Source organism: Lonchura striata, chromosome 3 (genome assembly GCF_046129695.1).
Source record: "Lonchura striata isolate bLonStr1 chromosome 3, bLonStr1.mat, whole genome shotgun sequence".
Lineage (NCBI taxonomy): Eukaryota > Metazoa > Chordata > Aves > Passeriformes > Estrildidae > Lonchura > Lonchura striata.
In genome coordinates this window covers 7,240,834-7,256,476 of record NC_134605.1, presented here as the reverse complement: position 1 = coordinate 7,256,476, position 15,643 = coordinate 7,240,834, and the positions used below count along the sequence as shown (strand labels likewise).

At 40.2% G+C, this 15,643-nt stretch overlaps 1 protein-coding gene across 1 annotated transcript in view; it reads left to right on the top strand.

Annotated features, from left to right (window-relative positions):
- TTC7A (tetratricopeptide repeat domain 7A) overlaps positions 1-15,643 on the top strand; it is a 170,066-nt gene that overhangs the window by 52,419 nt on the left and 102,004 nt on the right. The window contains exons 11-12 of the mRNA XM_021552353.2: positions 1,988-2,092; positions 11,066-11,183. Coding sequence (XP_021408028.1) covers positions 1,988-2,092; positions 11,066-11,183 — 223 coding nt within the window. The remainder of the gene's footprint in view (positions 1-1,987; positions 2,093-11,065; positions 11,184-15,643) is intronic.

The window sequence follows — 15,643 nt, the reverse complement described above, 5'->3', positions numbered from 1 at the left end:
TGGAAGCACCTGTGGGGCTGGAATGCAGGTAGAAAGGCAAGAAGATGATATCCAGCCTAGGTCCCTTATGGTGTTACGCTTGGATTTCCAACACATCCATCATGCTACTGGGAATACCAGCTGCTTTCAGTGCATTTTGCAAAAGAGAGCAATAAGATGCCACTAAAACCCGAGACACCACTTGTTCTGAACAAATAGGTGTCAAGGAGGTTCATTGTGAGAGATGCTAGTTGCCTCGTGGCAAGAGAGCACAGCAGTGTGTTTGTTTGTTCCTGTACCTCAGGGGTGAATTACATGTCTTCATTTCTCAGAGGGATGAAGTAATGGTTCAAACTCTAGGACAAAGTTTATTGATCTCCATCCTTGGTCTGAGACAAGCTTCCTTCTGGCTTTAGGTAAATTGTGCATTTTGAATGTTAAATTAGCAAATGCTTCCTCACTCTTACTCATCATGCCTGATTCTCTATGTAAGTAGGAGCAGCCTGAAGAATGTAGAGTGTGCTGCTGCTCTTGTTCAGACCACAGGGCAGGTACCCAAGCTTCTCAAGCAGGAGGGTTTGCTCCTTGCTCCATTGGTTATGAAACCTCTCTTTGCCTTAAGGTGAGCATGGCTGATGGACATCCATTTTTCCAGGTTCCCTTCCAAGCATATTTCTAATCAAGGTTTTGAATTCAATAGCAAGAAGTGGACCTTCAATTATGTGGAGGAAGGAGGTGGCAGGTGCAGCCCACTTTGGTGTGGTTATTGGGGGGAAAGTGTTGATGGACAGTGGGAATGTGAAGCTGTGGTGTTGCTGCAGGGGATTGTAGCAGTCACCAGACACTGTGTGGGTCAGAGTTCTGGTAGGGAGAGCTCCTGGGGGTCTGGAGGAGACACCCGGGTCCTGATGGGAATAGCAGATTGTTTGACTTTGCAAGCTTCTGTTGCTGCTTTTCTGTTATATAGAAAGGGCATGACTATTTAACGTGCTTTGGAGCAGGAACATTGTGTCTTGGAACTGTGTGGGAGACTCTGGGAGGAAACAGGCACAAAAGGAGAAATTCCAAGATGTCCCTTGAACTTAAGCATGAGAAAATTTGAGTGGATTAGGGTCAGTAGTGAGGAAGGTTTAGATGTAACACAAACTGTGGTTGGGGTGGAATGGGCTGAGAGTCTCTGGCAGGGCAACTCCTGTCACCTTCTTGCTGTCTGAGGTGTGGCCTTCTCATCACTGCCTCAGATCAGAGCTTTCTTCATTCCCCTTTAAAGCATCTGAAATGTGGCAGACATGGATGTGTGCTGTAAAACACAATGTGCAATGTTTGCAGAGCACATGGGAAAAGGGCTATGCAAGTGCTAATCTTGAAAAACATCCTCATTAATGGTAACTTAACACCAGAAAGACAGCAAGAGTTTTGTGGGCTTTCTTTGTAACACGTACTTGGATCACCCACTAAACAGTGTATAGATCTGCATCCACCCTTTGTATGGTGGAGTCCCAGTTGCTTTCTTGTATGTTCTGGAACTGGAGAAGACACAAAACAACCTGCTGAGCAGATTACTTTAGCTGATCAAACCTCTCTGAATGAAGTTGGCCTAAAATGTGAATGTACTGGAGGATAAACACTTGCTGATCTCTTCTGGCTTACTGGAAGATGATTATATGCAAGGAAAACTACAGCAGAATTCTTGTGTATTGGGAGAGCAGAGTTAAAATAACCAGTGCAGTGATAGCTAAGAAAACTGTTTCTTGTGAAGTGCACAGACAGGGCTAGGGCTGCCTCTTGGACGTATTCCTCTGAGTGTGGGAAGAGTGTGTTTGTGTGTGTGCATGTACACACGTCTGCACGTGGAGGTGGGAATGAAGTTGCTGACTTGTTGCTGACGTGGGATTCTTTTCTCCATAGCACTTCTTTGTACATGTCACTGCAATGTTCTGCATGGACTCTCAACAGCATTGTCTAATCAGCCTCTTTTATTTCCTCCTCCTCTCTCCCACTCCTCCAGTCAGCATATGCTGTGTCCGTGCTCAAAGAGTGCGCGAAACTGCGACCTACAGATCCCACCGTCCCTCTTCTGGCTGCCAAGGTCTGCATTGGGTCACTGCACTGGGTAAGCAAGCTGATGCAATTCTTATTATGTAACAGAGTAAGTGCTGCAGTGACAGTGCCACGGTGTACTTGCAGTGGGGAGAAAGGGAATCCCAGCTAAAATCACACACACACGTGCCCTTTATAAAAAATGAAAATCCCCGCAAGAAATTTTGTAGTGAGTCATTAAAATGTATTTTGCTGGCACATTGAAGAAAGGAGGAAGGGGGAAAGCCATAACAGCCATTCTGTGGACTGTTGCTTCAACTGATGTCACATTGAATCAGCCACTCTTGTAGCCCCTGCAGGACACAAGTTAATAGTTATAAGTGGACTGTTAGATAGTTCAGGTCTGCTGGACACCTCAGTTCTTTGTTCTTGAAGTTGCTGTGTCAGTGTTTTGTGTTCTGCATGTGTTAATGTATGTCCCAGAAGCAGAGTGGGAGTGGAAGTTGGTGCTGATTATCCAAAGGAGCAGAAACATCTGTCACTCTTTCTCTACTTGGTTTAATTAACTGAATGGCAGCCTGCTGTTCTCACCTGTCCTCACCACGAGGTGTCCCTGCAGTCAGTGAAGGATTACAATTGCTGAACAGAAATAAAACAAGATGCAAGAAAACATGAAAGAAAATACCAGAATAATTTGCACAGATCTTGGAGAAAAGTTGTAGAAGCCTATTTGCTGTTGTTTTGTTCCCTTACCTTGCATCCCCACCTTCTTCTACATCCCTGTCTGATGGAAGCTGCTGTTCAGCTAAACTTAGGTGTATTAGTTTACAGCACTGTCAGGGAGGGTGTCTGGTTATGCATGTTTTTGAATGAACTATGCTGTTTGAACTATAATGGTTAAGCTTGTATGTGAGTCAGCAAAAACTGGACAGCATCTTTTTCTAGGAAAAATCTTCAAGTCTGAGGACCTTCAGGGAATCCTTGCTGAACTGCCCAGCCTACTTCTGCTCTACATTTGGAACAATTTAACCCTCTTGTACCCACACCTCAGTCTCTAAATTTCGAAGTCTAAAAGGAATTCAGTGATATATAAAAAGATTCACAGTGAATGTTATTTTTTAAAATAAATAAGGTTTTTTTTGATTCTTAGAGATGTTAAAACAGTGTGACAGTGAGGCATTACAGCTGTGTTGAATGCTGTTCTTATTATGTTTGATTAAGTTTTCAGTGCACAGCTACCATATAAAAATACCTCATTATTTTGAAAAGACAGTGAGACTGTAATTCAATTCCAGCTTGGGAAATCCAGTATGTGCAGACTTCTCATACATGACAGAGCTGATAAAACAACTGGCTAACCCTAAAAAGTAGGAAGGGCAAGGGAAGAAGGGAAAAAGGAGCTGGTTTTGATTATTTCAAACCAAGAGGGTTTTTTCTTCCATGTACTGCTTTTTTATTGTTGAAATGCTTTTCAGTGTTATTCAGTCAGACCCTGGCTGAAAACTGGGGGTATTATGAAATAAAATCATGATTTCACAAGAGGGCAATTTTACTGCAGTTATCTAGAGCACAGCCTTATGAACTAAAACCAAATTAAAAATATTCCCTCTCAGATTCCTTTCAGTAAGTGGCCTATGCTTTACCCTCTTAGCAAACTTAATGATGGTATAGAAGAGTTTTAATTAAGGGGAGTCTGAGGGAAATCAGATCATCTTTTAAAAGAACTGAAATGATAGGTTCCTACATCTCTTAGTCAAAGGGGTGCTTCTGATATTACTGGCAGACTCCTGTGCCTAATAAAGACCTTCCTGCTTAGCAGAGCTGTTTTTCTAAATGTCATCCTTACTGTAATTATTTGCATTTAAATTACATGGCAATCAAATCAGAATTGAATAATTTAAACTGGAAGTGAACAGGCTGATCAATGCCAGTATAAATAGAAAGGAAGATAGACATGGGACAGGAACAGTCTAATGGACAAATATTAGCAGTAACAAATATTCAAATAGGTCTTCCTTTTCAGAACATATAAAATATGATTAATTTTTCAATTAGGAAAGATATCTGTGTACTTGGTTGCTGGCTGGGCAGGAAAAGGGTGAAATCAGATCACCATTTATCCAAATGAAACAGCTAATTTATATCCTGCATCTGTCTACTGTGTGGTGCAGTATTGTAGCCAGTTTGTTTATAGCCCATGGGCAAGCAGTACTTGATTCTTCTTTCAGCTACTAGCAATAAAAAAAAAAAAAAAACCAACAAAATACAACATTTATGCAGATGGATAATTACAGAATGTCATGAGAAGCACAGAACAGTTTCTTTCATGATTAATCTAGTGTATAAGTCATTTTGCTGTCTTTGTACATGGTGTCTCAGCACACTTTAAGAGCAGGGAAAATAGAAAATTATTTGAAATGTACTATAGTGATTTACAACATTGAGGATGCCCTGATCATGTCTATGAAATAATCTCTCAGTGCAGAACAAATCAAAGTGAAAATGTGGATGCATTCATACAGTGCCATGCAAATCAATATATAACAGAGCCTGATGCAGAAAAGAGCTGGGCCTCCCCCAGCTTCTGTTGTGGCAGTGTGACTAGATCATTAACTGATGTGAGCTGGCAGTACTCTACTGGCATGTTAGGGGCACCATGCTGGCTTACATCAGGAGATGATCTGCCCCATCAACTGCTAGCTTTTAGGATTGGGCCTGCAGTAAACAACTGAGTGGTATAAGCAGTTTTTTGGCTAACTTTTTCAGAATTAGAGGTATTCAAAACCAAAAATAAAAAAAATATAGTGTAAATAATAATTTAATATGTCATTAATTATGATGTTTAAGCCAATAGACTTGGAGGACCAGAAAAGCTTCAAAACCAATGCACATATGTAAACCACATCTGTATGGTCAGGATGCAGTCAGACCTGTACAGCAAAGCTGGAACTTCTATATTTCATCTAAACCATGCAGATGTTTTAAATGTTTTTGTAGTAGGCTCAGAATTTTGAGGCAACCTGCTGCTAAGCCTTCCAGCTTGCTGGGGTTTCAGCACAGCAGCTTGCTGAACTTGCACGTGGATGATTCTATAAAGTGAACACAAAGCCCATTTGTGTTTAGCCAGCTGTCTTTTAGCTTTCCAGAATGCACTGTGAAGTCTTTGACTATTGTAGGTCAGAGTATTGTTTTAAATTTCCATAGAAGAGTTGAGGTAGCTTGCACTGGAATATGTCCATACTGAAGTTGCTTTGCCTTGCTACACTATAAATTCAGAGCTGTGCTCACTAAAAGGCTTGCTGCAATTTCCTCTTTCACTCAGCCTTCCCTGGCATGGTCTCAGCTGAATGCTCACTTGCCTATTTTGGCAATGACTTTGAGTTGCAGTATGAATTGTTGTTATTAATATTTTAATAGTATAGTTCTGTTAATTTCACCACTAATCTAGGTTCTCCAGCATGCTGTTTGGCAGGTGTTGTGAAAATACTAAAAATGGTACTTCTTCCTACAGAGAAGCATTAAATTCTGAATTTCTCCATTTTAGGAGTCTTGTTTGAGGTATTTAGGGTTACCCTGATGCTTTCTTTTGCCTTTTGCTCCATTGATTTCAGTGGAGGCATGTTGAAAATATTGTAAATACACATAGGGCAAAATGGACTGTAGTCCCAGGACAGGCTTGAATCTTCTAGAACTCTGCTCTGACAGAAAGCAGGAAGACATCAGGCATGTCTATGATTTTGACTGCTCCACAGTTGATATAATAGCAATAGTGGAGGTGTGCTAAACTTGCGTAGCATCAAATGATGCCAGTATTATCAGCTAATATGAGCTTTTCACAGGACTTTGTCCCATGGCAAAAGCTGCAGCACAGGATGATGCTGTACCTTTTGTTTTCCTCATTTCTTTGGAAGTATGTGCAGCAAAGGGCTCTACTGCAGCACTTTTCTGGGAAGACAGAGACCATGCCATCATTCAGGGGAAGGGAGAAGAGGTGGTGTTGGGCCAGAGCGAACTGTGCATGGAGTCATAAAAACTGAGTGGGACATGCCATGAGGTCAGGACATCAGGGGGTTTGGCAGGATGTAGATTTAGAGCTGCATACTTCTGAGGTAACAGCTTACCATTCATTACTTTCACAGAGCACTTAATCAGAGAGTGCTTCTCTCCCCTTCTGTCTGTTGTTGACCCTGCCACTATAGATAATAAATGCTGTGCATGTGCTGGTACTTAGTCACTTAGGAGCCCTGGAGTCACCTGGAAATGCTTAGGTCATAGTGCAGTATGAATAATATTAAAAGATGAAATCTAGTCCCATTACTGGAGTTACTCTGCCTGTTGATGGACATACAAAAGGATTGGCATCACCAGAATGAGAGGCTGCTGAGAAAGCAGGGAAGGGCAAGGAGCTACTAGATATTTCTTCTGTCTTCTAAAAGGCATTCTTGATTACATCACCACTGCTGTTGTGGGGCAGTCCCATGTGTTTTAGACATTAAAAATGACCAATAATTTTGTTTTCAATACATTGCCTTTGTGAACAAACCACTCTAGCTACAGTGGAGGAAAGGCCTGATTATTCCGAAGTGCTGGGGGCTGAGTTTACATACTAAATTGGTGGGCTCAACAATAGTGACATACATAACATAATTGGCTTTGTGTGCTGTAAACATCTGTGGGACAAAACCTTTTCATTAGATTATGCCTTATAGACCACTTTCTTCCTATGTATTTTTCCTCTTATCATTCTCATTTCACCATATTTTTATTCTTCTGTTTGAGTTAGTCTTTATAGCTACCACCCAGTGTGATGAAAATGCTAAGAAGAGTTGGACTCGACTAGTTAACATCCTGTGTAATTTTGTATACATACCCATTCTTTAGGATTTTGATCTCTTAAGTCCTTGGGTATTGTTCAATGTCACGGGTGTCCAGATTTACCTGCTTCATTAACCTTGTCTGCTGTCCTAAGTCCAGTGTCACTTGATGTATTTCCTGCCTCTTCCTTGGTGTGCTCCTCTTTTTTGGCACAATAAAATTCTGTTTTCATCCTGCTGTACATCATTGATTTGTTTATCCCCAGTTATTCTAAATGTGTGCTAGTGAGAAGTGCAGTTTCTACTCAGTCCTGCAAGCTGTTGATTCAGTGGGGTAGGGCTTGAGCTTTTCTAAAAACAATCTGGGTGGCAGTTGGACACCAGCTGGGTGGCATTAGGCCAGGGGACAGCACCTGCTGTTCCCCACTCCCTTTTCAGTGTGCCTCCGGGCTTGGCTTCAGCACACACCAAAACCTGTGGCCAAATAACAGTGGTAGCTGGAACAACCACTCTCTGTACCAGGGGAAACATCCCTCAGGATAGCACAGCTAGCAACTGTTCTTTTTCTATCAAATATGAAGGAGGAAATGAAAGGGGAAAAAAAGCCCAACCAACCCCAGAGCATTACCATGTCATTGGTGTCAGTTCACAGTTTGGCAGACTCTCTCCAGGTGCCAGGTGTTTGCTTTCTGGTGTGATAGAGAGGTTGCTTAGCTAGTGGTTCCAGGTGACTCCTGACACTTTAGATAGCTGGAGTTCAAAATGCAGGAAGTTTTTCTTAGGTTGTTTTCCCCCCATGCTTTCTTTCTTTCATGCAAGTCGAGGCAGGGAACTTCTCCTTGCAATCAGGAATGCTGCCTTTCTCTCCACCAGCTTTTCAGTGCAAAGTATGTAGAAAAAGGCTAGAACAGGAAGGGCCAGATTGGAGGGAGGGCTTTGAGACTTCATTTTTTGTTGTTTCTAAGAGAGTAACATGGTAAGCCTTCCCTCCTTGCTTTCTCATCTCCACAATACAGCCTGAAGATACCCCGTATCTTCAAGGACCCCCACAGACACAGCTTTACTGGCAGATCACAGCTCAGGCTCACTTCTGGTCCCTCACTCAGCTTTTATCCAGACTACAGTCTGGTAGTCCTTGCAGTTTAGTTGGTTGCCCAAGTGTGTTCCCAGGGGGTTACTCCTGTTTCAGGTAGTACTTTCCAGAGTCACAGTTGACTAGGCCATCTGCAAGATTGATGCACTGGAGAGTTGAAACCTCACAGTGGGTGATGGGGAGTGAAAGGTTTGGCTTTTCACACTTGCCCAGGATGACTGAAGAGTAGGAGAATGGGAGAAGAGGGGGCAGATGGCTGCCACAGCAGGGTTGGCAGGAGAAGTGTCTGAGTGCTGTAAGAAAGAAAAGTAAATGTTCTCGTAAACAGAACCAGCTGTGCTGGAATCTGTGAGGCCACTGATTTTTAAAGCAGACTTCAAACCCAGGTTTACATTCATAAGAATCTTTGTGGCTGGTCAAAGTGCCATTAGTGTTTAGTATGAATAAATGTTCACAAGAATGTGCTAGAAGTGCTGTTTCAGCCACTCTAAAACGTTACAGTTTTAATTATTCATTCATTAGATTAATTTGATACTGACAGATGGCCCTGGGTAACTGGCAGGCAGAAAGGCTAAATGGTGCACTACTGATTTATGCAGTATAGGTAGTTCCAGTCAGAGACTCGAATTACCATCAGGTGACCATTCAAAGAAACAATGGAGCAAAATCGCTCCAATTTTACATGTCTTCATTTCAGCTTCAAACTTTTCATTCAGTCTTTTTTTCCATACACTCTACCCACCCCTACTCTTGTTCACTAGTCATTAGAATACCTTGTATAGCTCCTTTCTTCATCTAATGGAGACTTCTTGGATGAAAGTGTGTGTGGGGAGAAGAGGAGAAACAATGAAGAAAGAGAGTGGGAATATAGCTGTTCATGATGGCAGAGAGGTGCATAATGAATTTTCAGGCTGCAGAGATTTCATGTCTTACATAAAAGTTTCTGAGAGATGAATAATTCAGTTATAGTTGTATAGGAGGGTTTTTTTGTTGTTCATTTGTGGTTTTTGTTTTTTGGCTTTTTTCTATGTGGCAAGTCATGGGCTACTTCTTCCATTGTCCTAGGCTCTGGCCCAGAACACATTTCAGTATGTGGCTGGGAAGCTGGTAGGGCTACTGACCACTTAAGAAATCTCCTGAAACAAATCTCAATCTTCCTGATGTGATCAGAGTTTAAGGGTGTTATCTCAACATTACTGAAGTGGGTGGGACTATTTCCAGTGGTTTTGGTAGGCTTTGGATTGTACCCTCAAAGACAGGCCTTGCAGTTTAGTTGGCAAGTCTCAGTATTCTGCAAGAGGTGTTCCTTTGTCAGTTTGTGGCTTCCACAGTCACAGCTGATGGGGCAATGAGCAGCACTAATGCTTTCAGGAAAGGGTTTGGTGATAACATATGTGTTGGTCATTGGACTGGCTGATCTGAGGTTTCAGAAACTGGGAAATAATTGTTCTACATCTAGTTTGAATTCTGTGGCCTCAGGGAGTTGTACTAGTGGGAAGAAATCCCAGCTGTGGAGATTTGCTTCTTCACTTGCACTTTTCAGTCTTCTTCAGGTTTATGTAAAAAGTAATTTTCCTCTTATGTTTGATATCATCTAATAAATCCCGGGTTGCTTGTTTATGAAGCCATTAATTAATGTTGTCACCTGAATGTTTTCAAGTGATGGGACTAGGAGGCCCATTGACAGGATGCTACATCAAGTCAAGTAGATTCTGCTCATGGGTAGCATATTAGCAGATCACTGTAAAAGGCAAATTTCTTGTCTGATGGTGCATTTTAATTCCAGATTGTTATGGGTGAGTCATTTTATATGTTAAGGAGCCATGAGGTGCTGCAGTCTGACAATGCTGAGTATAAAGAGGCCACACATCCACAGTACCTGTGTCTGAACTAGCTGGATTTTAAACAAAAAAAGTAGTTTCTCAAAATTGAACAACCTCATGCCATGAAATTAGTTGTGATGCATTTAAAGTTTCCAAAGGGAAGATTTGTCAGATAGTGTAATGGTGTCTGCTTCTTGATTGTGGATAACTGATTATGGGTGACAGGATCAGCATACTGTCTTGTACAGCAATGAGAACTTCCTGTGGGCTCTATCTTTCAGGCATTACTTACAAGTTTTGCCAGTGTCTCTCCAACCTACACCTTTCAAGGTTTATACAGGTGATGGTTTAAAGGTATATACAGTGTACAGGTCTTGGTCTTCTCTACTTAATATGGTTGAGTGATGTTAATGAGAGTTTAAAGTTAGAAATGAGACACACTCCATTCTGTAATAAAATATTTTAACTTACTCTTTTTGTTTAAAATTACCAGTAACTCAGATTTTACAGATGCTGGCAGATATGTGTCAAAAGGAAAGCTGTGGGGAGCAGTCTGTGATGTAGCAGAAGAGACCAGTTTACATATTTCATCATTTTGGAGGCTGATCCTGAGAGGTGGAGACTGCTCTCTCCTCCAATTTCTATCTGTAATATAAAAGGCATTTTCAAAGAAATTGTATCTTCGCAAAAGATGCTGAAAGTGGTTAGTGCAGCAAGAGCTGTCAAGGAAGGGTGTTAGTTCAGATCAAAATTTGTGTCCTGAAATTTGTGTGTCCTTGTGGCAACAGAACTTCAAGCAGCAGCTGAGAGCTTTCACTGATGTTAGTGGTTTCTTGTTTCACTCTTGTAATGTTTTAAAAGAAAGTAAGATTTGCTAAGGTTTAAAAAAATTAGACAGCTAAACTGCATGGTCTTCCTTTGAAGGAAGAAACCTGTTAGACCTTTCAATGCCCTGTTAATGTGCTACCCCTAGGATAGCACATAAGTAGTCCAGTTGGTCCAGCATTTGTATTTAAGGCTGCATGATTAAAGTACCAAAAGGAAATTATAAAATAAGGTAGTGTCTTTGATTAATCTTAAACATCTGGAAAGAGTTTGGGGTGCAAAACCCAAACTTTTCTCAAAACTGTGCAGCATGTGCACCAAGGTCTGGTAATCTGAACTTCTACATTCTCCTTCTTATGAGTGTTCACTGCGATCACTGAAAGCCTTTGTGTCAATGGCTCTCAGATCACTTACTGGTAAGCCTAATGGTAAATTTTATTGGAGCAAATACAGAGGAAATGCCTGTAAGTCTCAACCTACCTCTTTTGCAGCTGGAAGAAGGAGAACACTTTGCTAAAATGGTGATAGACCTGGGTGAGGATGCTGGAGAGTCCTTAGCAAAGGGTTACCTGGCACTGGGCCTGACATACAGCCTTCAAGCTACTGATGGTGAGTTACTTGTTTGTCAGGTATGTTATATGGAGAGCATTTGTTCAAAGGCTTCTGGGAATTTATTAGAAATCTGCCTTCACTGCTGACTAGACATCAAAAGCAATCAGATCACAAGATAAATGGAAATTTTTCACATGCTCAGAGAACTGTCTTCTGTGGTAATAAAGGTGAAGTTATTAGGTAAAGGAAGAAATGCAGGTCATTACTTAGGGGGTGATAATCTGAGGAGAGTTGACAATGCTTTACTTGAATATTTGTAATGCATTTTTTTCACTTAATTTACACAACAAAAAGTTAAACTTTCCATCTACTTTCATATTTTTGTCACCCACTCATAAATCATAAAGAAATAAAATCCAAGAACTGGAGTCAGAAATGCCTCACTTCAGTTCCTGGCATGATACTGATTCCCCACAGAGATTCAACCTCTCTGTGATATCGTTTCTTTTACTTAGAAGTAAACAAGATAAAAATATCTACCTCCCTGGTACATGTGGATGTTGACTAGAAACAGACCACTGAATGTAAGAAGTATTTTATTTTCACGCTGCTTACTTGGATCTTCAATGAGTGGACAAGGGGCTCCTGCAGATATGGTGCTTTGTAGTTAGAAGGGCTTGGAAGTGTTTGGGAGAGTACTAGCTCTGACCTTCATCAAGCTCACAGGTGGGAACAGTCTTTGTTTATTCTGTGACTTCTAACATACAGAACATATATTCTAACATATTTTCATTGAATAATGGCTGAGCAGTGTGTTTCCTAAACATTTTGGCAGTCCTGCCCTCATGCAAGCAATGGCTTTTCTGTCATAGAGGTTCCATAAGAAACAAACCCTCATCTTCAAAGTTGATTCAGCAAAGAAGCCTGAATCAAAGCTAAAAATTACTCTATCATGTTATCATGGAATATGCAGGCCTTGCAACTTACACCAGAATTCTGCAAGATGTGTGCAAGAAAGTGTTCTTGTGCTCTTCAGTAGCACAAGTTGGTGTAGTTTTTCAGGCAGCTATATCTAATCAGGTATTCTGAGAGCTACTTTTCATCATGGGGGCTAACAGGCACTGCAGCTCTCTCCAGTTCCCCATTTCTCTGCCTTAGAGTAGTTCTCCCTAGAAAGTTCATGTCAAAAAGTATGTCCTTCCTAACCTGAACTTTGTCTTACATATATATTTTAAGTTCACTAGGAATAGAGTTCTGCTTAACAGCTTAGTTTTTAAGTCATTTTGCCTAGACACTGTTTAAACTGTTATAAAGCTATACAAGATCCCATAGACTATTTTCAGGGATAGAAGGTTTTCTATGTTAGCCCCTTAAGATCTCTTTGTAAACTTCAGTATGAAAAGAAGGTGGTTGCTAAAGAATAGAGAGGCATGTACTGTACTCTAGCTCTAAAAATATTTTGGCGCAACAAAATATGAATTGGAAACTTTTTTTCTGGAAATCTCTTGAGTTTTCAAGAGACTAGTTCAATATTGTGTCATTTTTTATGTAAAACAAACAGTCTTTCCAACAACTGCCTTGAATTATTTTCAGATTAGCCTCTGATTTATGTTTTGAAAGAGCAGAATATATCTGCCTTCTTATCATATCTCTAGCCTTAAAGGCAGCAGGACAAGTCACTCAGTTATTGGAGGGAAGTAGGAAGAATGTATTTCCATTTTGCAGATTATATTTTAATAAAATGGATTAAGTCCTTCAAAAGTATACATATGATGGTAATGAATATGGAACTGTGTTTCACTGGAAAATGTCAAATTTGCACTAGCAAGACATTTTTCATTAGCATTGTTAAAAAATAGCATATGACAGTGAGGAAACAAAGCTAGATCATGCTGAAAGACAGCAGTTCTGTAATGTAATCCTGCCTCATATTGTCAGTCTTGTTTATCATTGTATTTATACCAGTTCTTACTGACACATGCAGACAAGTCAAACATCTATGTATATATATATATATGAGATTACTGTAACTTTCTAGTTGAGATGACTTTCAGTCAATTAGTATTTTCAATGGTAGCTAAGTCTTTCAGAGACATTTGACCAATTGCCTTCTAAGGCTTTCAGCCTTCCATCCAAGTTAGACTTTCTTATTTAATACAACATTTTAGTAATTATTTCTCCTCCTGTATGACAAAGGCACTGAGGAGTTGTATTAAAGCCTTTTCTTTGTGATTTGCAAAAAGCTCCTGTAGCAAGTAAGATTTCCTGAAACTTATGCTGGAAAGCTTCCTTATTCTTAATGTTTAATTACATATTTCTTGAAATAAGTTTCATTGAAGTAATTGAAAGATGTCCTCAGAGGAAGTCATTGACACTTTTACACTTTTGCCTCAGTCTTAGAAGCCCAAGTCTCCTGTGCATAGTTAATGTCCATTTTCTGCAGATCAGTTTCCAATGGGTCAATGCCAAGAGCAAACCATTCCTCTTCTTCCCACACTTTCAGTTTTGACATAAGCTGTATTGTCAACGTTTCTTCCCTTAGGTCTGGTGAAGAATTCACTGATGTCAGGGAAAGGTGAGATGAATTTACCAAAGGCTGAAGAGGAAAGACTAGGTTGAGAATGTATTGTGAAATACAAGTGCTGCTCTAACCTCACATGACCACCTCACAAATTGTGAAATATTTGCAGCCTTTTTTTTTTTTTTTTTTTTTTTTTTTTTTTTTTTTTTTTTTTCATCCAGAGAGGGGTGTGCTGTATCTCTGTTTTCACTTAGGATTTTGGTAGAAGGTCATGGATCAGGGACTAAATTAGAAACTCATTCTATCAGTGTTTGTGGATTTTACAAACAGTCAGTGTATTGACAGCACTGGTTCATGTTAAGCCCCCCACACATTTGTTCACTAAGAAGTGAATAAATTATTACTGAACAAATTTACAATCTTTGCTTTTGGAAATAGCAGTGCATGCAATCTTTAATTACAATTCTGGGTGCTAAAACTCTATGTTGTGCCATATTAAATGTCTTAACACAAGGGAATAGTTTCTGAAACTCAAGTCATATTTGCAAAAGGGTGCATGCATGTCAATGTTTTAGTTTGGATGAGAAATTTATTTAGAAAGTCCATTTATCTGTCATCCCCACTTCTTACATTGTGATTCACATAATGGAACAGTTTGGCACATTACAAACGGAATTCTTTCCCACAAAACAAATGTTTTACATAAATAGACCTGACTGTGCTTCAGCTGCTAATGGGTGCTCAATCCATTGGACAAGATTAGAACTAGATTCCTGTCCCCATGTTTGTAGAGTTGATTCTGATCCTCAGCACTGTGTTTCATTCCATGCATTCGCTACTCCTACTGTGCTCTAACTTCTGAGACAGAACTTGTCCTCCTTTGTTTTCAAATATATTTCCAGAGCTTTGTGTTTAGGTACCAAAATATTGCTGAAGGACCTGTTGAATTTTAGTAAGGCTGAGGGTCCTTTGAAAACCCAGAGTGCTTCAGAAAATAAATCTTGGGCTGCTCAAGTGGCATTTGCAAAAGTACTGTCTTATGGATTTCAGAAACCCCCTGTGCCACTCCCCCATCGGTCAGACTGCTTTTGCAGCTTATTTTTATCTAAATAATAAGTCATATTTTGTTTTAGTTGATGGAACTGCAGCAGCTATGCTTACAGGAAGTAAGGTTGGGTAGGGAGTGAAAAATTCTTTGGTGCCATTGAGCTGGGAGAATGGAGCATAATTTTTAAAAATTTAATCAGACCCACCAGGTTCTGTTTCCTTAGTGGCAGCTTTTGTTTGTCTGAAGTGAGAGCTTCTCAGTGATACAAGTGGGTTGCAGATTTCTTTGAATAATTCAGGATAGGGCATGTCCAACATCTTTGGGCAGTCTGTTTCAGAGACTTACCACCCTCCTAGTAAAGGATTTCTTCCTGTATATAATCTAAATTTTCTCTCTTCTAGTTTAAAACCATTACCCCTTGTCCTATAATTTTTCTCCAGGTTGAAAAACCCCAATTGTCTCAGCTTTTCTATGTAGGAGACGTCTTCCAGCCCTCCAGCCATTTTCATGGCCCTTTTTTGGGTTTGTTCCAATAAAACCATGTCTTATGTTGTGGATGCCAGAGCTGCACACAGCATTCCAACTTTGTGATAGCTGAAGATGCAGTCCATATTGTGGGAGGTGGGAGTCACATGCTGTTTCCCAGTAATGCAGTCAAAGCTGACTAGTTGTACAGTAGTCACATCATTTCCACAACATATTTTGTGTTCTTTCTGACTACAAGTTGAACATTATTCAAATATATTAACAGCTGGAAGCTCAAAGTTCTAGCTTTTCCATTTGGTGTTTAATTTGAGGGACAAATGGTAGCATTTCTTTCAGTCTTTCTTATTGTGTGACATCTTCAGAATTGCTCTGTAACTTAAAGAATGGTAGTTTCCATGAGAAACAGAATGTGAGCTTTTTTCTGTAGGGATGCTTATAGGTATGATCAAATATTTTCCAGCG